The sequence below is a fragment of the Balaenoptera physalus genome (assembly GCF_965194825.1).
Source record: "Balaenoptera physalus genome assembly, chromosome: 1".
NCBI classification, from domain to species: Eukaryota; Metazoa; Chordata; class Mammalia; order Artiodactyla; family Balaenopteridae; genus Balaenoptera; species Balaenoptera physalus.
Genome location: NC_138882.1, coordinates 118274319 through 118296380, shown reverse-complemented (window position 1 = coordinate 118296380; position 22062 = coordinate 118274319). Strand labels below are relative to the sequence as shown.

Sequence of the window (22062 nt, the reverse complement as noted above, 5' to 3'; positions counted from 1 at the left end):
AATTTTTAATATACTATTTAACTTACAGATTGCCCAAGGACTCCAGATACTCCCAGTAGTGACCCTCGTTGTTCCACCAGCAATAATAGACTGATGGCCTTACAAAAACAACTGGATATAGAACTTAAAGTAAAACAAGGTGCAGAGAACATGATACAGATGTATTCAAATGGCTCTTCAAAGGTAAGTACAGTAAATAAATGTAAGTGTGTATACAGTCAATCCTTGTTATTCACAGATTCCACATGTGTGAATTAACCTACCTGATAAAATTTATTTGAGGGGCTTCCCTGGTGGCGCAGTGGTTGAGCATCTGCCTGCCAATGCAGGGGACACAGGTTCGAGCCCTGGTCTGGGAAGATCCCACATGCCGCGGAGCAACTAGGCCCGTGAGCCACAACTACTGAGCCTGCGCGTCTGGAGCCTGTGCTCCGCAACAAGAGAGGCCGCGATAGTGAGAGGCCTGCGCACCGCGATGAAGAGTGGCCCCTGCTTGCCCCAACTAGAGAAAACCCTCGCACAGAAACGAAGACCCAACACAGCCAAAAATAAATAAATAAATTAATTAATTAAAAAAAAAACATTTTATTTGAAATCCAACATCAGTACTTGTGGCACTTTCACAGTCATTTGTGGGCAATGCACAGAGGGGTAAAAAATTTGAGTTATCTGATGTGAACGTTCACAGCTGATGTTGAACAAGATGATACTCTTCTTGTTTAAGCTCTTATACTGTAAACAAGTATCCTTTTCATCGTCTATTTAGTACCACATTTTTTGCGTTTTTGTGCTTTTCATGATTTTGCTGTTTAAACACTGTATTAGGATTTCTGAGATCATTTTAGCCTCCAAATCTGTGTATTGACAATATAACAAATTGGAAACAAAAGATTTCTAAAATATTATTTTTAAAATTATTTCTACCAAAATCAATCAATAAAAAAATTTTAAGTAAAATTGTCTGAGTAAAGGGTACACAGGAACTCTCCACAGAAAACTGCAACTTTTCTGTAAATCTAAAATTATTCTAAAACAAAAAATTTATTTAAAAACGTTTGGGCTGTAATGAGTTTTCCATCACTACATACAGATCTTTAAGAAAGGACAAATGAAAAGAGAAGACGTTCTATCATTAATGATTTTTTGGACTAGATCTTTGGGTTCTCAGGGAATCTGGTATGGGCATGTAACTCCTAATTGAAAACCAGTGTTATGGGGAACACTTGTTACTAATAGGAATGTGTCCTTTTTCTGAGATATAATGTGGAAGAGAAAATGATAGGAACAACTGAACCGGATTAACATGAAGGTTCTTTCCAATCTAAGGTTCTATAGTTTTATAATTTGCAAAAAATCTTAGAAAGGTTGATTTATTATAAAATCCACCATTCTACTTTCAACTCATTTATTTTAAAGATTTTTGCCTCTGCAAATCAGTTTCTTCCATATTTTAATAGATCTTAAGTAATTTCAGAATAAAAGGTTTAGGTATTTCTTTTTGTTTTTTAAGTTTAGGAAGAATTTGAAATTGGGGGGAGTGGAGGGGACAGTAGGAATCTTTGCTTGGAGCCAAGTAACCTACGTACCCATTCAAATGAAATTTGTGAAGACGCTGAAAAGAGAGAAATGTGTATATGTTATAAATAAGATTTTTTAAAACTTATTTATGAAAATTAGTTCGATTATATGCCATATTTCAAAATAATTTCTAAATTATTTTTAGAGAAATGTATTTATTCCTACTTGATGTATTACTTACATGATCCGATACTTGATAGTATACTACTTCACTAACTTTGAACATTTATTATGGGACTTCACTAACTTTGAACATTTATTATGGGATGGTAGAGTTGGTTTTTCTATTGTTTTTAGTATTGACCTTTAGTTTGGGTTTTTTTTTTTCATTTTTATCAAATGTTATTTTGGGCTTTTTTTCTCTTTTTAAGGTAAATACTGTGTTCTTGGAACTGTGAATGCACCATATTATGCTGAGTGTTTTAAATTTAAAACACCTCTGGAGTAAGGTTTTTTAACCTATGGTTGATGGATTAGATTGAGAGGTTCATGAGTCCTTTGAAGTTATAGGAAAAGTGAGTGTGTATATTGATAAATGGATGAATAAGAGGGCCATAGGTTTCACTGTATTCTCAAAGTGGTCTGTAACCAACACCGCCCCTTCCCAAATTTAACAGGTTTATGGATGTATTAAAAGGGAAATAGATAACTTACGATAACCACAAGTCCAAAATAAACAGGGCTACTAGTAAGCCTGCTAAAACAAATAGATAAGTTCCAGTAGCCTTTTATTTTTAATTAGGAGGTCCATTAATTTGAGAAGGGGTCAAGTGGAGGTCCAGAGCATATTAACAGCTGCTATAGTCTCTGAGGTAGGCCTGCCAGTTATTCTTGTCGAGATTTGGTCGTAACTGTTTCATTTCTCATCTTTAAACCTCTCATAGGGTCAAAGTATATCTTTATGAGAATAGGGAAAGTTGTACATTGAAGTTATGTAGAATATTAATTTAGTCATTAAGGAGTTAACAGTTTGATAACTATTATGCTGGGCTCTGGAGTATGAATATTATAAAAGTAGTGTCTTATACGTAGTAGGTACTCAACAGATAATATCCTCCTTTCAAGAGACACACTAAAAAGCAGATCTCACTTGTAAATAACTACAATTATATAATAGTGGTATGTTCAAGTTACTTAGAAGCACAGTGGAGAAGAATCACTTAACTATCAGAAGAAATAATTAAAGTCTTAGTATAAGATTTGAAGGATGATTTAGAGTTTAAGAAGGAATTACTTTCTAGAGATAGTGATGTGGGTAAGCCCAGTATATACAGGCTAAGGAACTGTGGGATAGAGTGGCTTGCTCTAAGGAAGTGCTTTCGTATGGCAATTTCTTATCTGACATACCTGAGGGTAGGTAGGATGCACTTCTAATGGTAACAGTCATCAACTCTAGCAGTTATTTTCAATGAAAGGCCATGCCCTACTGGGGTAACATCTGAATCTCCAGAAAGACACATTTTATTTGGGAAAAGTCCTTCAGATGAGTCAAACAGAACTTTTTCTGTTCCCCACCAGAAGAGCTTTAAGCAAATGAAGTATAGTGAGAGGCGTAGCATAATGAAAGACAAACCAGATTATAAAGTACTTTGTACAAAATTAAGCAGTTGAGATTCTATCTTATAAGGTGTAGGGAGTTGCTGACAGACTTTTAGCAAAGAAAATACACGATCAGATTTACAGTTTAGAAAGTTCACATCCATCTTCCTCAGACTTGAAGAATTAATTAGAGAGGGTCAAGTCTACAGGCAGCAAGTTTAAGGAGGCTTTTGTGGTAGTCCAGGTTAAACATGCTTAATGCCTCTTGTAACAGCAATGAAAGCAAAGAAGAGAGAGTCAAGCAATTTTGGTAGAATAAGTATGTGATGTCTGGATATGAGGAAGAAGGAAGAATTGAAGATGATTCTTAGATTGGTTATGTGAACAGACTGATGAATGGTGGTATCCTTCACAACGATAGGTAATTCATAATGGGGAGCAAATTTAGTGATAGGTATGATTAACTCAGCTTGGCAGTAGATAGTCCTCTTCAGAACTCTGGTTATTGGATTCTGTATGATAAAATTATTACCCCTGTACATTTTATAGCCAGAGTTGTCCTTTCAAAAGGTAAGTCAGGTATTTTCACACGCTTGTTCAAAACCCTCCAGTGGCTTTCTAGCTATTTTAGAACAAAATCCAGAGTCCTTACTGTGATTCTGCAAGTTCATACATGATTTACCCCTGGCTACCTTCCAATTTTATCTTCCAAAACTCTTTCATTTTCTCTCATTACCCTCTAGCCATATTGACTTCTTTGCTATCTTTTGGACATAACAAGGACACTTTTACCTCAGGGTCTTTGCATTTACTGTCTCTGCCTAGATAGCTCTTCTCCCAAGTACTTTCATGGCTTTCTCTCTCACTTCATTACAATCTCTACTCAGATGCTGCCACTTCAGCAAGCTCTTCATTACTATCCTATGTAAAATAGCAACCCATGTCTTTCCTTATGCCTTTCACTGCATTACCACTACCTGAAATAATAATTTATACAATCAATTTCTTTATCATCTATTTTCAACATTAGAATGTAAATTTCATGGCTAAGTAGTACCACTGGTTTTCAGAATAATCTCTGAGGACTTGATAAGACATGCTGAAGAAGTGTTTCCTGTTCATATATTCATATGACAAACTAAGCTATTTATTAACATCTGAGGTTCTTTCTAGCCTCTATCACTTTTTTTTCTTTTTTTAAATGCTTCCAAGTCTTTTCTGTTTCCTCATTTGAAAGTACTGGACCATCTATCTAGGCCTCCCTTTCTCAGATCTTCCAAAATTGACATATTCTAGTCTTACCTATATTAAAAGCTCACAAAATTTTTCTGGATTCCTTCCACTAAAACTAATCCCATCTTCCTGTGAATTTTTCTGTGACTACTTTTAACATTCTGTTACATATAATAATATCTGTATCTCTTCAAACTATAAGTTTTATAGGGTAACATTCTAACTGATTAATCTTCGTATTTTTACTGGATGTGGCAACATTTAATTCATGGAAAGTAAGCCATAAATATGTGATAGAAAAATAAAGATAATGGTTGGTTTATTTATTTCTGAAAGCTGTGTGTATAGTATACTTTATTATTTACAATATCACACTATGACTTTTAAAACAAAAAGTTATTTTTTATAAAATAAAAAAATATAATTTGAAAATATAAAATGTACTTTATTTTTATTTATAATTGTAAAATATTGTACATTTGAAATATAGTTATTTGTAGAATGTAGTATGCTAATTACTAATAGTTAACTTTATCTAGTCTGTTAGTTTGAACCATATGAAATTGCTGTTTTTTTAGTTCAGAATCAGATATTGGCATGTTCATATGGTTCAACCTATATATGTAAAAATCTTCTCATAGTTTTAGCATAAAAGCCAGTATTTCTCTAATATGTAAACCAGTTCATATGCTTTGGATCTAGCTTTACTCTTGTCTTCAACATACTAGGTGCTCAACACAAAAATCCATTGAATGCCTGAAAGCATAAAACTGACAATAAAAATTCAATGAATGCTGGAAAGCATAAGACTGACATGTAGTAACTGTAAATTGCCTGTGATAGGTAATATCCAATGTCAGTTTTAAAAACCTTTATCATACTTTGACATCTATGCACATCTTCCAGAAATCTGTGTGGGAAAAATCATTTACTTTTTAAAATGAAATACAAATGCTTTTCCTTGCACGTTGAATTGAAATAGTTAAGAAAGGCATTTCTAAAGAAGTAAATGACAGAACTACTGTCTTTTCGCATAGTGATAAAATAATAAAAGGAGTAGCTTAATTGAAAAGCATATATAAATATTTATACTTTTACATTAGAACTTCATTGAGATCCTATAATTAATCATTATTTTTATTCCTCTAAAAGAACATTTTAATGCCAATCATATGCTAGACAATATAATTTTAGTTTTATCTAATGCTTACAGAAGCTCTGTATTTTAGAGATTGGTATCCCTGCTTACATAGTTTCTTCAAGAAACCTATTTGTCCCATTAAATTAGGAGTTTTGAAATACTAACGTTTTCTCTTACTCTAATCTGGTCTCAGAGAAATAGAAAAGTTATTTCAAATCTTCAGTTTGATGTTCCTAATACTGGATAACAAGAGGAATTAAAAAGTATTTTTATTTTAAATTTGGAAGGTTAATAGGTATATTCATAAAAGCGTATCTAATGAGTCATAGACAAACACCAGATTCAAGCTAGTGTTCTTAATGGTAAAGCATAATTTTAAAAAAGTATAGTGTGTGTGTGTGCTTCATGTTGTAAATGAATATTTAAGGGACTTAGTAAACTATTTAAGCCCAACTCAATGTGAAATCCAAATATTCTATTTAATAAAGAACAAAATCTGACCAGAAACTCTTTCCTAAATGAGTGACCATGGGAACAGGAGAGAAATGAAAGAAAAATTCATAAACTTGCTAATTGCTTTTTCCTCCACTGTATATAACGTGTTTAACTTGTTATATTGGTGTTTAATGTGATATATATCAGCTCACTTTTTTAATGTGTTGTATTGGTGTTAAACGTGATATATTTCAGTTCACTTTTTTTTCCTCGTATATATTGTCTCTCCCATCACAAGTATCTCCATCCTCCCCTTAATTCAGTGTCATGATATACTGTGTGTGTTTGATTTATTGATATGATGCTGCACATCTGATGCTTGTCTCTTAGCTAGTAGTTTTGAGTCTTCTGGAGAATATAGGTTGATTGTATTCTATTTTATTTCCAGATTAATACTGACTGCCTCAGTGATAAAAGTAGAGATGCTTAAATAATATGCAAAAATTGGTCTTTCTTGTGAATAAGTGCTTCCTAACTTGATGCTTAGTTTTATCATTTCTTTTTTGTGGATTGAAGCCTGCTAGACTTTGACAACTAATATAACTAAGTAGGAGATGGCATTAACTTCTGTTACTTTTCTCATGAAACTTTTGAAAAAAATCCTATGTTAGTTTTCTGTGGCTGCTGTATCAAATTATCACAAATTTAGTGGCTTAAAACAACACAAATTTATTACATTACAGTTTTATAATTGAGAAGTCCGAAATGGATTTCACATTCGGGAGGACGTAGGAGAAAATTCGTTTCCTTACCCTTTCCATCTTCTAGAGGCTGCCCATATTCCTTGGCTCGTGGCCCTCTTCCTCCGTCTTTGAAGCCAGAAACAGTGGCTCTGGTTCTTCTCATGTGACCTCCTCTTCTGCCTTCCTATTCTACATTTAAGGACCCTTATGATTACATTGGATCCATCTGGATAATCCAGGATAACCTCTATATTTTGAGATTGGGTGATTAACAACCTCAGTTCCATCTGCTATCTTAATTTCCCTTTCACATGTAAGGTAACATTCACAAGGTTCTGGGGATTGCCACATGGACATCTTTGGGTGGGTCCTTAAATGGTAAGTTTTTTGTGATTCAATATTTCTGGAACTAAACTGGGAGGTAGGACAGTAACATCATTTCACTTATCAGGGCCTTTCTTGAAGTCTTTAGACATGGTAGAAGTTTATTCACTATAACTTACTCCCTAACTTTTAACTGATGGAGTTGTTTTTCTTATTTTTCACCCTATCAGTTTGATGCTTTTCAAAATAAATGTATCTACCCCAAGTATATATATTATAGAGCTCACAGTATTCCTTTGACCCTTGTTTTTCACTTGCTGATGTCATTTGATCTTACTTAGAAATTATAAAAATGGTTTATTTGTCTCTGTATCTGCTTACCTTTTCAAACTTATTCTTAATAGGATCGGAAACTCCATGGCACAGCTCAACAGCTGCTCCAAGACAGCAAGACAAAAATAGAAGTGATACGAATGCAGATTCTTCAGGCAGTCCAGACCAATGAATTGGCTTTTGATAATGGTGATGGAACAGAGATAAATTATCATTCTTATTATTATGGGCATATATAGTGCTAAATAAATTTTAAGGAAAGAAGTGGTGGTTCAAAATTAAGGAGGACAAGGCATTCTGTTTTTTTATCTTGAGTTTTTATCTTTGAGTTTTGATGTCTAAAATGAAAGACTGTATTTTAATATTGTGTCTATTAAGTATTTACTTCAGTGTTTATTGACTTTTAAGAACTAACTTTTAATGTTGTAAGAATTTATTTCTTTTTCTTGAGTTTTAATCCCTACGTATTAGAAAGTCAAATAAATGGTTCAATTAACTTTTTTTTTTTTTGTCCCCCTCTAGCCAAACCTGTCATAAGTCCTCTTGAACTTCGGATGGAAGAATTAAGGCATCATTTTAGGATAGAGTTTGCAGTAGCAGAAGGTGCAAAGAATGTAATGAAATTACTTGGCTCAGGAAAAGTAACAGACAGAAAAGCACTTTCAGAAGTAATTTTAAATAAAAATTTTAACTTAATAAATATATTAGTCAAAGAATATAACTATTTAAATGACACCATTGTCTTTTCCCTGTTTAAGGCTCAAGCAAGATTTAATGAATCAAGTCAGAAGTTGGACCTTTTGAAGTATTCATTAGAGCAAAGATTAAATGAACTTCCCAAAAATCATCCCAAAAGCAGTATTATTATTGAGGAGCTTTCACTTGTTGCATCACCAACACTAAGTCCACGTCAAAGTATGATATCTACACAAAACCAATATAGTACCCTATCCAAACCAGCAGCACTAACAGGTATGTAGCATATATCATCCTGATTTTTTTTTTATTTTTTGTGCATTTTTAACCTACATCTGGTTCTAGTTTAATAAATGAATTAAAATGTGTTCACAGAATTTTTAAATATTGTGGTAAGATACACATAACAAAATTTATTACTTTAACCATTTTAAAATACACAACTCATAGGCATTTAGTATATACATGCTGTTGTAAAACTATAACCAGTTTCTAGTTCCAGGGTATTTTCATCACCCCAGAAGGAAACTCAGTACCCATTAAGTGGTCATTCCCGATTCCACCTTTCCCCTCAACCCCTAGCAATCACTATTGGGTTTCTGTTTCTATAGATTTGTCTATTATAGATGTTTCCTATAAATGGAGTTATATAATTTGTGGCTTTCTGTGTCTGACTTCTTTCACTTTCTGTACTGTTCAAGGTTCATTCTTCTTGTAACATGTATCAATATTTCATTCCTTTTTATGGCTAAGTAATATTCTGTTGTACAGGTATATATCTGGTTTTATTTATCTGTTTGATGGACATTTGGGTTGTTTCCACCTTTTGACTACTGTGAATAGTGTTTCTATGAATATTTGTGTGCAGGTTTTTGTTTGAACACCTGTTTTCAGTTATTTAGGGAATATACCTAGATGTATAATTACTAGGTCATATGGTAATTTTATGTTTATATTTTTGAGGGACCATCAAACTGTTGTCCATGGGGGCTGCATCATTTTACATTGACAGGGGTTCCAGTTTCTCCACATCCTCAACAACACTTGTTATTTTCCCTTTTTTTTTTTTTTATTATTGCCATCCTACTAGGTCCATTAATGACAGTGAGGTAGCGAAGTCTCCAACTATTTTTGTAGACTTTCCTATTTCTCCTTTCAGTTATGTAAATTTTTGCTTCATATATTTTCAGGCTCTGTTAAGTGCATATATGTTTATAATTTTTATATCTTCTAAATGGATTGACTATTTTATCAAAATATAATATCCTTTTTCTCCTGTAACAATTTTGGATTTAAAGTATTTTGTCTGACGTTAGTGTACCCATTCCAGTTCTCTTTTGGTTACTGTTTACACCAATATCTTTTTCTATTCATTCTCATTCAGTTGATTGTGTCTTTGGATCTAAAATGAGTCTCTTTTAGACAGCATATAATTTGATCATGGTTTGGGTTTATTTATGTATTTTAATCCATTCTGCCATTCTCTGCCTTTAATTTGAGCAGTTTAATCCATATATGTTTAAGATAATTACTGATAAAGTGTAATGCAATTCTGACGCTGACTCCCCAGAGTTAGGTCAAATTTCATAGGTTAATGGCACAGTCCCCCACAAGACTGTCCTCATTTCAGACACAAGCTGCAAGCTTAGAGTTTCCCCAAACACTCACACTTCTGACCAACTGGCTGCAAATTCAGGGGTTCCTACTACCACCTCATGCTCAGTAATTCCATAGAGCAACTCACAGAACTCAGGAAAGCTCTATATTTACAGTTACAGTTTTCTTATAAAGGCTACAAATTAGGACCAAAGAAGAGACACTTAGGGAGAGATCTGGCAGGGTACCTAAAGTTTCCTTGCTTTCAGCATGCAGCACCCTCTCAGAACATCAGTTTGTGTCCCCAGCCAGGAGTCTTACTTTAGCTGTGAGTATTCAGAATTTTTTTTGTGGCCTTATTACATAGGAGTGATTGAATCATTGGCCACTTTGATTGAAGTCAATCTCCAGCCCCCCACCTTTTTCTGAAAGACCAGAGGTCAGGTTGATAAGTGGCTCAAAGCACTAGCCCTCTAACTATGTAGTTGGTCTTTATGGTATAGCCAGCCCCCATTCTGGAACTGTGTATGGGCCTACCGAGAGTCACTTTGTTAGCATAAACTCACATGTGGTCTGAGGAGTCCACCGTGAATAAGAAAGATGCTGCTATTACTAGGGAAATTGCAAGGGTTTAAAAGCTCCCTCTTAAGAACCAGGGAAATAAACCAGCCAAATTCATTATTATAGAACAAAAAAACTTACATCAGCCATTTTGCTAATTGTTTTCTATAAGTCTTAATCTTTTTTTCCTGAATTCTTTTGCTTGCTTTTGTGTTTCATTGAATTTTTCTAGTTTACCTTTTTTATTCTCTCCTTGTTTCCTTTTCTGTATGTGTGTGTGTGTGTGTGTGTGTGTGTGTGTGTGTGTATATATTTTTTAATCTTTATTGGAGTATAATTGCTTCACAATACTGTGTTAGTTCTGTTGTACAACAAAGTGAATCAGCCATATGCATATACATGTCCCCATATCCCCTCCCTCTTGAGCCTCCCTCCCATCCTCCCTATCCCACCCCTCTAGGTCATCGCAAAGCACTGAGTCGATCTCCCTGTGCTATGCTGCTGCTTCCCACCAGCCAACTATTTTACATCCGGTAGTGTATATATGTTGATGCTACTCTCACTACATCCCAGCTTTGCCCTCCCACCCTATGTCATCAAGTCCATTCTCTATGTCTACCTCTTTATTCTTGCCCTGCAACTAGATTCATCAGTACCATTTTTTTTTTTTTAAGATTCCATAGATATGCGTTAGCATACGTTATTTGTTTTTCTCTTTCTGACTTATTTCACTCTGTATGACAGACTCTAGGTCCATCCACCTCACTACAAATAACTCAATTTTGTTTCTTTTTATGGCTGAGTAATATTCCATTGTATATATGTGCCACATCTTCTTTATCCATTCATCTGTTGATGGACACTAGGTTGGTTCCATGTCCTGGCTATAGTAAATAGTGTTGCAGTGAACATTGTGGTGCATGTCTCTTTTTGAATTATGGTTTTCTCAGGGTATATGCCCAGTAGTGGAATTGCTGGGTCATATGGTACTTCTATTTTTAGTTTCTTAAGGAACCTCCATACTGTTCTCCATAGTGGCTGTATCATTCCTACCAACAGTGCAGAAGGGTTCTCTTTTCACCACACCGTTTCCAGCATTTATTGCTTCTAGCTTTTTTGATAATGGCCATTCTGACTGGTGGTTGGTGACACCTCACTGTAGTTTTGATTTGCATTTCTCTAATAATTAGTGATGTTGAGCATCTTTTCATGTGCCTCTTGGCCATCTGTATGTCTTCCTTGGTGAAATGTCTATTTAGCTCTTCTGCCCATTTTTTAATTGGATTGTTTGTTGTTTTTATATTGAGCTCCATTAGCTGTTTGTATATTTTGGAGATTAATCCTTTGTCTGTTGTTTCATTTGCAAATATTTTCTCCCATTCTGAAGGTTGTCTTTTTGTCTTATTTATGGTTTCCTTTGCTTTGCAAAAGCTTTTAAGTCCCATTTGTTTTTATTTCTGTTTCTCAAGGAAGTGGGTCAAAAAAGATCTTGCTGTGGTTTATGTCAAAGAGTGTTTTTTTCCCATGTTTTCCTCTAAAAGTTTTATAGTGTCTCGTCTTACATTTAAGTCTTTAATCCATTTTGAGTTTTTTTTTGCGTATGGTGTTAGGGAGTGTTCTAATTTCATTCTTTTACATGTAGCTGTCCAGTTTTCCCAGCACCACTTACTGAAGAGGATGTCTTTTCTCCATTGTATGTTCTTGTCTCCTGTGTCATAAATTAGGTACCCATATGTACGTGGGTTTATCTCTGGGCATTCTATTCTATTCTACCATTGATCTATATTTCTGTTTTTGTGCCAGTACCATAGTGCCTTGGTTACTATAGCTTTGTGGTATAGTTTGAAGTCAGGGAGCCTGAGTCCTCCAGCTCTGTTTTTCTTTCTCAAGATTGCTTTGGCTATTCAGGGTCTTTTGTGTTTCCATACGAATTGTAAGATTTTTTGTTCTAATTCTGTGAAGAATGCCATTGGTAGTTTGATAGGGATTGTATTGAATTTGTAGATTGCTTAGGGCAGTATAGTCATTTTCACAGTATTGATTTTACCAGTCCAAGAACATGATATATTTCTCCATCTGTTTGTGTCATCTTTGATTTCTTTCATCAGTGTTTTATAATTTTCTGAGTACACGTCTTTCTCCTCCTTAGGCAGGTTTATTTCTAGGTATTTCATTCTTTTTGTTGCAGTGGTAAATGGGAGTGTTTCCTTAATTTCTCTTTCTGATTTTTCATTGTTGGTATGTATATAGGAATGCCAGAGATTTCTGTGCATTAATTTTGTATCCTGCAACTTTACCAAATTCATTGATTAGTTCTAGTAGTTTTCTGGTGGCATCTTTAGGATCTTCTGTGTATAGTATCATCGGCAAATGGTGACAGTTTTACTTCTTCTTTTCCAATTTGTGTTCCTTTTATTTCTTTTTCTTCTCTGATTGCTGTGGCTAGGACTTCCAAAACTATGCTGAATAAGAGTGGTGAGAGTGGACATCCTTGTCTTGTTCCTGATCCTAGTGGAAATGCTTTCAGTTTTCACCATTGAGTATGATGCTTGCTGTGGGTTTGTCATATATGACCTTTATTTTGTTGAGGTACATTCCCCCAATGCCCATTTTCTGGAGAGTTTTTATCATAAAAGGGTGTTGAATTTTGTCAAAAGCTTTTTGTGCATCTATTGAGATGATCATATGGTTTTTGTTCCTTAATTTGTTAATGTGGTGTATAACATTGATTTGCATATATTGAAGAATCCTTGCATCCCTGGGATAAATCCCACTTGATCATGGTGTATGATCCTTTTAATGTGCTGTTGGATTCTGTTTTTTTTTTTTAAGTGGCAGTATTCACATTTTTATTGAGCAGTAAAAAAACATATGTGGTCAACATTGTTACTTTCATTTGCAAATAAAAGAGTTGGGAAGTATAGAAACCTGTATTTAACTTTTTATCAAGAGTACTTATCATCAGATTACTCCCATCCAGGCTTCTGCAGGTCTGGAATTTTCTTTCCACTGGATAGGAGTATGTGCTGGGAATTCCAGTTGATAACATTTTTATTTAAAAAAAAAAAAAGAATCAGCATAGTCAAGTTGTCTTAGTGTTAAGGATTTCTCTTTGCTAGTATTATGATCATCAGTGATATTGGTCTATAATTTTATTTTTTTGTGATGTCTTTTTCTGGTTTTGGTATCAGGGTGATGGTGGCTTTGTAGAATGAATTTGGGAGTGTTCCTTCCTCTGCAAATTTTTGGAAGAGTTTGAGAAGGATCAGTGTTAGCTCTTCTCTAAATGTTTGATAGAATTCACCTGTGAAGCCATCTGGTCCTGGACTTTTGTTTGCTGGAAGATTTTTAATTACAGTTTCAATTTCATTACTTGTGATAGGTCTGTTTATATTTTCTAATTCTTCCTGGTTCAGTCGTGGAAAATTGTACCTTTCTAAGGATTTGTCCATTTCTCGTGGTTGTCCATTTTATTGGCATATAGTTGTTTGTAGTAGTCTCTTATAATCCTTTGTATTTCTGCGGTATCAGTTGTGATTTCTCCTTTTTCATTTCTAATTTTATTGATTTGTGTCCTCTCTCTTTTTCTTGATGAGCCTGGCTAAGGGTTTATCAATTTTGTTTATCTTCTCAAAGAACCAGCTTTTAGTTTTACTGATTTTTGCTATTGTTTTCTTCATTTCTAGTTCATTTATTTCTGCTCTGATCCTTATGATTTCTTTCCTTCTACTGACTTTGGGTTTTCTTTGTTCTTCTTTCTCTAGTTGTTTTAAGTGTAGGGTTAGATTGTTTGAGATTTTTCTTGTTTACTGAGGTGAGATTGAATTGCTATAAACTTCCCTCTTAGAACTGCTTTTGCTGCGTCCCATAAGTTTTGGGTCATCGTGTCTTTGTTGTCATTTGTTTCTATGCATTTTTTAATTTATTCTTTGATTTCTTCAGTGATCTCTTGGTAATTTAGTAGTGCACTGTTTAGCCTCCATATAGTTGTGTTTTTTACAGTTTTTTTTCCTGTAATTGATTTCCAGTCTCATAGCACTGTGGTCAGAAAAGATGCTTGATATGGTTTCAATTTTCTTAAATTTTCCGAGGCTTGATTTGTGACCCAAGATGTGATCTGTCCTGGAGAATGTTCCATATTCACTTGAGAAGAAAGTGTATTCTGCCACTTTTGGGTGGAATGTTCTATAAATATCAATTAGATCCATCTGGTCTATTGTGTCATTTAAAGCTTGTGTTTCCTTATTTATTTTCTGTTTGGATGATCTGTCCATTGGTGAAAGTGGGGTGTTAAAGTACCCTACTATTATTGTGTTACTGTCGATTTCTCCTTTCATGATTGTTAGCATTTGCCTTATGTATTGAGGTGCTCCTATGTTGGGTGCATAAACATTTATAATTGTTATATCTTCTTGGATTTATCCTTTGATCATTATGTAGTGTCCCTCCTTTTCTCTTGTAACAGTCTTTATCTTAAAGTCTATTTTATCTGATACGAGTATTGCTACTCCAGCTTGCTTTTGATTTCCATTTGTATGGAATATCTTTTTCCATCCCTTCACTTTTAGTCTGTATGAGTCCCTAGGTCTGAAGTGGGTCTCTTGTAGACAGCATATATATGGGTCTCGTTTTTTATCCATTCATCCAGTCTGTGTCTTTTGGTTGGGACATTTAATCCATTTACATTCAAGATTATTATCGATATGTGTGTTCCTATTACCATTTTCTTAATTGTTATGGGTTTGTTTTTGTGGGTCTTTTTCTTCTCTTGTGTTTCCCACCTAGAGAAGTTTCTTTAGCATTTGTTGTAAAGCTGGTTTGGTGGTGCTGAATTCTCTTAGCTTTTGTTTCTCTGAAAAGCTTTTGACTTCTCAATCGAATCTGAATGAGATCCTTGCTGGGTAGAGTAATCTTGGTTGTAGGTTTTTCTCTTTCATCACTTTAAGTATATCATGCCCATCCTTTCTGGCCTGCAGAGTTTCCACTGAAAAATCAGCTGATAACCTTTTGGGGATTCCTTGTATATGTTATTTGTTTTTCTTCCCTTGCTGCTTTTAATATTTTTTCTTTGAATTTAATTTTTGTTAGTTTGATTAATATGTGTTTTGGTGTGTTTTTCCTAGGGTTTATCTTGTATGGGCCTCTTAGTGCTTCCAGGACTTGGGTGACTATTTCCTTTCCCATGTTAGGGAGGTTTTCCACTATAATCTCTTCAAATATTTTCTCAGACCCTTTCTTTTTCTCTTCTTCTTCTGGGACCCCTATAATTCGAATGTTGGTGCATTCAATGTTGTCCCAGAGGTCTCTGAGACTGTCCTCAATTCTTTTCATTTTTTTTTCTTTCTTCTGCTCCTTGGTAGTTATTTCAACCGTTTTGTCTTCCATCTCACTTATTTGTTCTTCTGCCTCCGTTATTCTGTTACTGATTCCTTCTAGTGTATTTTTCATTTCAGTTATTGTGTTATTCATCTCTGTGTGTTTCTTGTTTAGTTCTTCTAGATCTTTGTTAAACATTTCTTGTATTTTCTCAATCCATGCTTCCATTCTATTTCTGAGATTCTGGATCATCTTTACTATCATTACTTTGAATTCTTTTTTAGGTAGATTGCTTATTTCCTCTTCTTTTATTCGGTCTTGTAGTTTTTTACCTTGCTCCTTCATTTGTGACATATTTTTTTGCCATCTCATTTTTTTTTTATTGTTATTAGTGGGATTGTGTTTCTGTTTTACTGGTTATTTGGCCTGAGGCTTCCAGTGCTGGAGTTTGTAGGCTATTGGGTAGAGCTGGGTCTTGGTGCTGAGATGAGGATCTCTGTTAGACCTCACTCTGATGAATATTCCCTGGGGTCTGAGGTTCTTTGTTAGTCCAGTGGTTTGGACTCAGAGCTCCCGCCGCAGGAGCTTCCACTCGACCCTGGGCTCGCAAATCAAGATCCTGCAAGCCGTGTGGGGTGGCAAAAAAAAAAACAAACCACTAACAAAGTAAAAAATAAAATTATACTATGAAACTAACAGATATGTTATTAGAAAGAATGTAAAAATAAAAATATAGATGAATCAACACCCGGAAGGTACATCAGTACCACAATAATGAAAAAGAGGAGGAGGGAAAAGAAATGAAAAAGGGGGGGGGCATGGGAGGCCTTGGCTGTGGAGAGTGGGGCCTAGGCAAGGGTGAGGTTTGGGCAGTGGGCGGGGCCAATGCTCAGGACCCAAAGGGCTAGAAAAGGCCCTGGGGGCTGTGGGGGGTGGGGCTTAGGCTCAAGGAACAGAAGGGGCCCAGGTGTGCCCCCCACCCCTGGCCTCAGAGGTCAGGGGACCTCACCTGGGAGCCCAGCAGGCTTCCTGTGCTCAAGTGGGCAGGACAAATGCCCTCCTCTCCTCTCCTGCTCCTCCAGTCTGGGGTCTGGGAGGGCCCCTCCTGCTTGTCTCTCCTGATCTCCCCATCCTCCCTCCTGTGTCCCCAAGGACCCACACACCCTGGAGGGGCCCTAGAGGGGCCCTGGAGGGCGGGTGATCGGCATGGGAGCTCAGCAGGCTCCCCGAACCTGAGTGGGCGGGCCAATTGCCCTCGCTCCTCTCCCGCTCCTCCCAGAGGGCACCTCCCACCTTCCTTTCCTTTTCTTCCCTCGGCCTCCTTCCTATGCCCCCAAGGACCCGGGCAACCTGGAGGGGGCTTTGAGGGCAGGGGATCAGCCTGGGAGCTCAGCAGGCTCCCTGGGCCCCAGTTGGCGGGGCAGTCGCCCTCCGCCCCTCACCCACTCCTCCCAGGGCGTCCCTCCCACCTGCCTCTCCTAATCTCCCCGGCCTCCTTTCTATGCCCCCAGGACCCATGTTTCCTGTATGGGGCTTTGGGGGTGGGGGAACTGGTCTGCCTCTCCTGATCTCCCTGGCCTCTGGGGGCCTGATCTTGTCTGGCCTCCACTTCTTCTCTCCCCTTGGTCCCCCTACATCCTGCCGGTTCACTCTGGGGTTCCTCCCATCTCCTTGGGGGTCAGAGTCCCCCACCAGCGACTGACAGGCACCCTAGTTGTGGGGAGACGCTAACTCTGTGTCTTCCCACAATGCCATCTTGACTCCTCCCCCCTTTTCTGTATATTTTTAAATTGCTTTCTTAGTGGTTACTCTAATGGTTACAGTTAACAACCTAAATTTATCACAGTAGCCTACAAAAGCTCTGCTCCTATACAGCTGTGCCTCCCCATCATTATATTTTTGTTGACATAGACTATGTCTTTATACATTGTGTACCCTTTATATTATATTATTATATATTAGATTATAATCATTGTTGTATGCATTTGTTTTTTAAGTCATACAGGAAACAAAGTTATAAATTGAAAATATAGTAATACTGGCCTTTTAATTTACCTATATAGTTAGTTTTACTGGTGTTATTTTTTCTGTGATTTCAAGTTACTGTCTAGTGTCCTGTCATTTCAGTCTGGATGACTTGTTTTAGCATTTCTTCTAGGAAGGTCTGCTAGTGATAAGACTTATTTGGGAATCACTTATTTTCTTCATTTTTGAAGGTTAGTTTTGCATACATAGAATTCTTCGTTGACAAGCTTTTTTCTTTCAGCATTCTAAAAATGTCCTCCCATTCCCTCCTGGCCTTTATGCTATCTGATGAAGAATCAACTTTTAAACTTATTGAGGATTCTTTCTAAGTGATGAGTTGCTTCTCTCTTGCTGCTTTCAATATTCCCTTTTGTCTTTGGTTTTCACAATTTGATTATAACACATCTCAGAATGGTAATTTCTTTTGAGTTTATTTTACTTGGATTCTTTGAGCTTCTTGATGTGCAGATTCATGTCATTCATCAAATTTGGGAAGTTTTCTGCCATCATTTCTTCACATATTCTTTCTGCCATTTTCTCTCTTCTCTCCTTCTGGGATCCCCATAATGTGTATTTTTGTAGTCTTTGTGGTATCCCAGAAATCGCCTAGTCTCTGGTTTTTTTGTTTATTTGTTTGTGTAGAACAAGTGTTTATTGATGTACAGACATTTTGGGGGGGCTCAGAGACACAGATGTAAACACAGAAACAAGCATCAGCTTTCATGAATATCAGATATTATGAAGCAGAGACAAGCAGCAGAACTCAGGGAGTCCTCCCACCAGCAGCCTCCCATGAGCCTGTTCATAAACATGAACACCAAGATCTCTCCAAAAACCTGGCTTTAGTAGAGCTTAAAGAGAAGTTCTCATAAAGTCTCTTAACATAATTAAGCCAGGTGTCAAATTGGTTAGGTCGATTGCAAACCATTTTTAAGTCTGTTGAGTTTTACCTCCTGTTTGCTTTGCTTTGTCTTGTTTTTAATTAGTAGCATACACATTTAGCTTTATGTCTTACTGATCAACTTACTCTTTTATCATTATAAATATTTCCTTTTATCTCTGAAAATAGACTTGCAGTTTACTTTGTCTGATATTAGTAGAGCCATACTATCCTTTTTATGCCTAAGGTAACCTAATGAAGTTTTCCATCCTTTTATTTTCAACGTGTTTGTTCTTTTCTACTTAAAGTGATATATTTTATGTACATCATATAGATGTCTCTTTTTATCTAACCTGAAAATCTAATTGAAGTTGTTAGTCTTATATTTTTTAACAGCTTTATTTGTATACATAAACTGCACATATCTGATATGTACAATTTGATAACTTTTGTCATATCAACCCTCAAAAGTTTCCATGTACCCTTTATAGACTGTCCTTTTAATATTATTCTTGATATGTATTTAACTCTACAATCTTGATGTTTGAATTGCATTTACTCTTTTTTCTCTGCTCATCATTTCCTGCCCTTTGTAGTTGTTTTTGAAGCAAATAGTTCCATTATTCCTTTTCATGTCCCATAACAGTGTTTTCATTATGCCTGTGTATGTGTGTGTGTGGTGTGTTTACTGTTTACTTTAGAGATTCAAGTATGCATATTGAACTTATTACAGTCTGTGATCATAATGTACTCTCTTACTTCCAAATCAGTTTAAAAATTTTATGGAGAAATATTTGCAAATTCTTCCACTTCGCCCTGTTTATCCTCATTGTAATATATTTTACTTCTACCTGTGCCTTAATCTGCAGCTGACCCTTGAACAACACTGGGGTTAGGAGCACCGACCTTCTGTGCAGTCACAAATCTGTATATAACTTCACAGTCAGCCCTCCATGTCTGTGAACTCAACCAGCTGTGGATCATACAGTACTGTAGTTACGTATCTAGTGAAAAATAATTCACGTGTAAGTGGACCTGCACAGTTCAAACCCATGTTGTTCAAGGTTCCACTGTACATCTTCTAGTGTTGTTTTTACTTTAAAGAGCTAAGAACTTCAAGGATATACATGATCCATGGTTAATTGAATCTGTGAGTGTGGGATTACAGATATGGAGAACCTACGGTTAAGCTACATGTGGATTTTCGACTGCGAGAAGGGTCAGTGCCCCTAGCCCCCACATTGTTCAAGGGTCAACTGTAATTTACTTTGTTACAAAGTATTTTTTCAAAAAACAAAACAAAACATTGTTCTTTATATCTAATGGCTCATTTATCCTTACTGTTGTTCTTCACTTATTCTTGTTGTACTTGAGATTTCCTGTTAGAATTTTCCTTTAGCCCATAGCCATTTCTTTTAGCATTTATTGTAGTGAAGATGTGGTAGAGTCTAATTTTTCCACTTTTTTCTTGTTTATTTCATCTTCATTTTTAAAGAATATTGTCGGTAGAAAACCTCTATAGGTGTTTTTTTCCTTTCAGCTCTTTAAAAATGTGATTTCATTGTCTTCTAGCTTTCCTCTTTCTATTGGGTTGGCCAAAAGTTTTGTTTGTTTTTTTCCATAAGATCACTCTAGTAGCACTTAGTTGTCTTTAACTTCATTCGAAACAATTTTGTTAGATTGTATGTGCAGCTGTTGTATCAGCGTGCATTTTAAAAAAGACTTATCAAAATTGGTGAATTTTTGTGTAGCCATTTTAATATTGAAGATGGAAGAAAAAAGCAACATTTTCGGCATATTATGCTTTATTATTTCAAGAAAGGTTAAAACGGAACTGAAACGCCAGTGCAGTATATGGAGTAGGTGCTGTGACTGATGAAACATGTCAAAAGTGGTCTGCAAAGTTTCATGCTGGAGGTTTCTCACTGGACGATGCTCCATGGTCGGGTAGACCAGTTGAAGTTGATAGTGATCAAATCGAGACATTGATTGACAACAATCAACATTATACCACTTGGGAGATAGCCAACATACTCAAAATATCCAAATCAAGTGTTGACAATCATTTGCACCAGCTTGGTTATGTGAATCGCTTTGATGTTTGGGTTCCACATAAGTTAAATGAAAAAAACCTTCTTGACCGTATTTCTGCCTGCGATTCTCTACTTAAACGTAATGAAAGTGTTCCGTGTTTATAACAAATTGTGATGGGCAATGAACAGTGGATATGTACAATAATGTGGAACAGAAGAGATCGTGGGGCAAGCAAAATGAACCACCACCAACCACACCAAAGGCTGGTCTTCATCCAAAGAAGGTGATGTTGTATATATGGTATGATTAGAAGGGAGTTCTCTATTATGAGCTCCTTCTAGAAAACCAAACGATTAATTCCAGCAAGTACTGCTCCAGTTAGACCAACTGAAAGCAGCACTTGATGAAAAGCGTCCAGAATTAGTCAACAGAAAACACCATAATCTTCCATCAGGATAATGCAAGACTGCATGTTTCTTTGATGACCAGGCAGAAACTTTGACAGCTTGGCTGGGAAGTTCTGATTCATCGGCCGTATTCACCAGACGGTGCACCTTCATATTTCCATTTATTTAGGTCTTCACAAAATTCTCTTAATGGAAAAAATTTCAATTCCCTGGAAGACTGTAAAAGGTACCTGGAACAGTTCTTTGCTCAAAAAGATAAAACATTTTGGGAAGATGGAATTATGAAGTTCCCTGAAAAATGGCAGAAGGTAGTGGAACAAAAGGGTGAATATGTTGTTCAATAAAGTTCTTGGTGAAAGTGTGAAATGTGTCTTTTATTTTTATTTAAAAACCGGAGGCACTTTTTGACCAACCCAATATTATGAGAAGTCAGCTGTAGTTCCTGTCAATGTTTCCCTTCATGTAATGTCCCTCATTCCCCAATTATTGAAGTAACATAGAATTACATTGAATTTTCTTCATTTTTTTTTCTTTCTGTTCCTAAGACTAGATACTTCAGTTCAGCTATCTTTAAGTTTTCTTATTCTTCTGGATGCTCAGATCTGCTGTTGAACATCTCTAGTAAACTTTTAAAATTCCAGTTAGTGTACTTTTCAGTTCCAGGATTTCTATTTGGTTCTTATTTATAAATTCTGTATCTTTATTAATATTCCCTATTTGTTGAAATACCATTCTCTCTTTTTCCTTTTGGTTTCTTTTAGGTCTTTGACCACATATAAGCTTTGACCATATGTAAGACAGTGAGTATAGAGTCTTTGTTTAGTAAATCCAATGTCTTCCTCAGGGATAGTTTCTGTGAATTTCTGCTTTGCTTGTGAATTGGCCATACTCTTTTATTTCTGTGCTTGCCATATAATTTTTTATTGAAAGCTGGATATGGTGAATATTATAATGTGTAACTGGAAGATACTCCCCTTTTCTATAATTTCTTATTGCTGTTTGAAACAGGGTGTAGTTGTTTAGTGACTTTATTTGCTAAAGACTGTATTTTTTGTCATGTGTGGTCACTGAAGTCTCCATTAAGTTAGTGGTCAACTAGTGTTTTGACAGACTTTTTTTTTTTTCTTCAATTGGAGTATAATTGCTTTACAATGTTGTGTTAGTTTCTGCTGTAAAACAAAGTGAATCAGCTATATGTATACATATATCCTCTCCCTCTTG

The 22062-nt window shown here is 35.9% G+C and overlaps 1 protein-coding gene across 3 annotated transcripts in view; it reads left to right on the top strand.

Annotated features, from left to right (window-relative positions):
- PKN2 (protein kinase N2) overlaps positions 1-22062 on the top strand; it is a 126183-nt gene that overhangs the window by 54024 nt on the left and 50097 nt on the right. For all 3 annotated transcript variants that reach the window (XM_082476745.1, XM_082476744.1, XM_082476746.1), the window contains 4 exons: positions 29-183; positions 7398-7515; positions 7849-7994; positions 8085-8298. In XM_082476745.1, the coding sequence (XP_082332871.1) occupies positions 94-183; positions 7398-7515; positions 7849-7994; positions 8085-8298 (568 nt within the window). In that variant the 5' untranslated portion in view covers positions 29-93. The remainder of the gene's footprint in view (positions 1-28; positions 184-7397; positions 7516-7848; positions 7995-8084; positions 8299-22062) is intronic.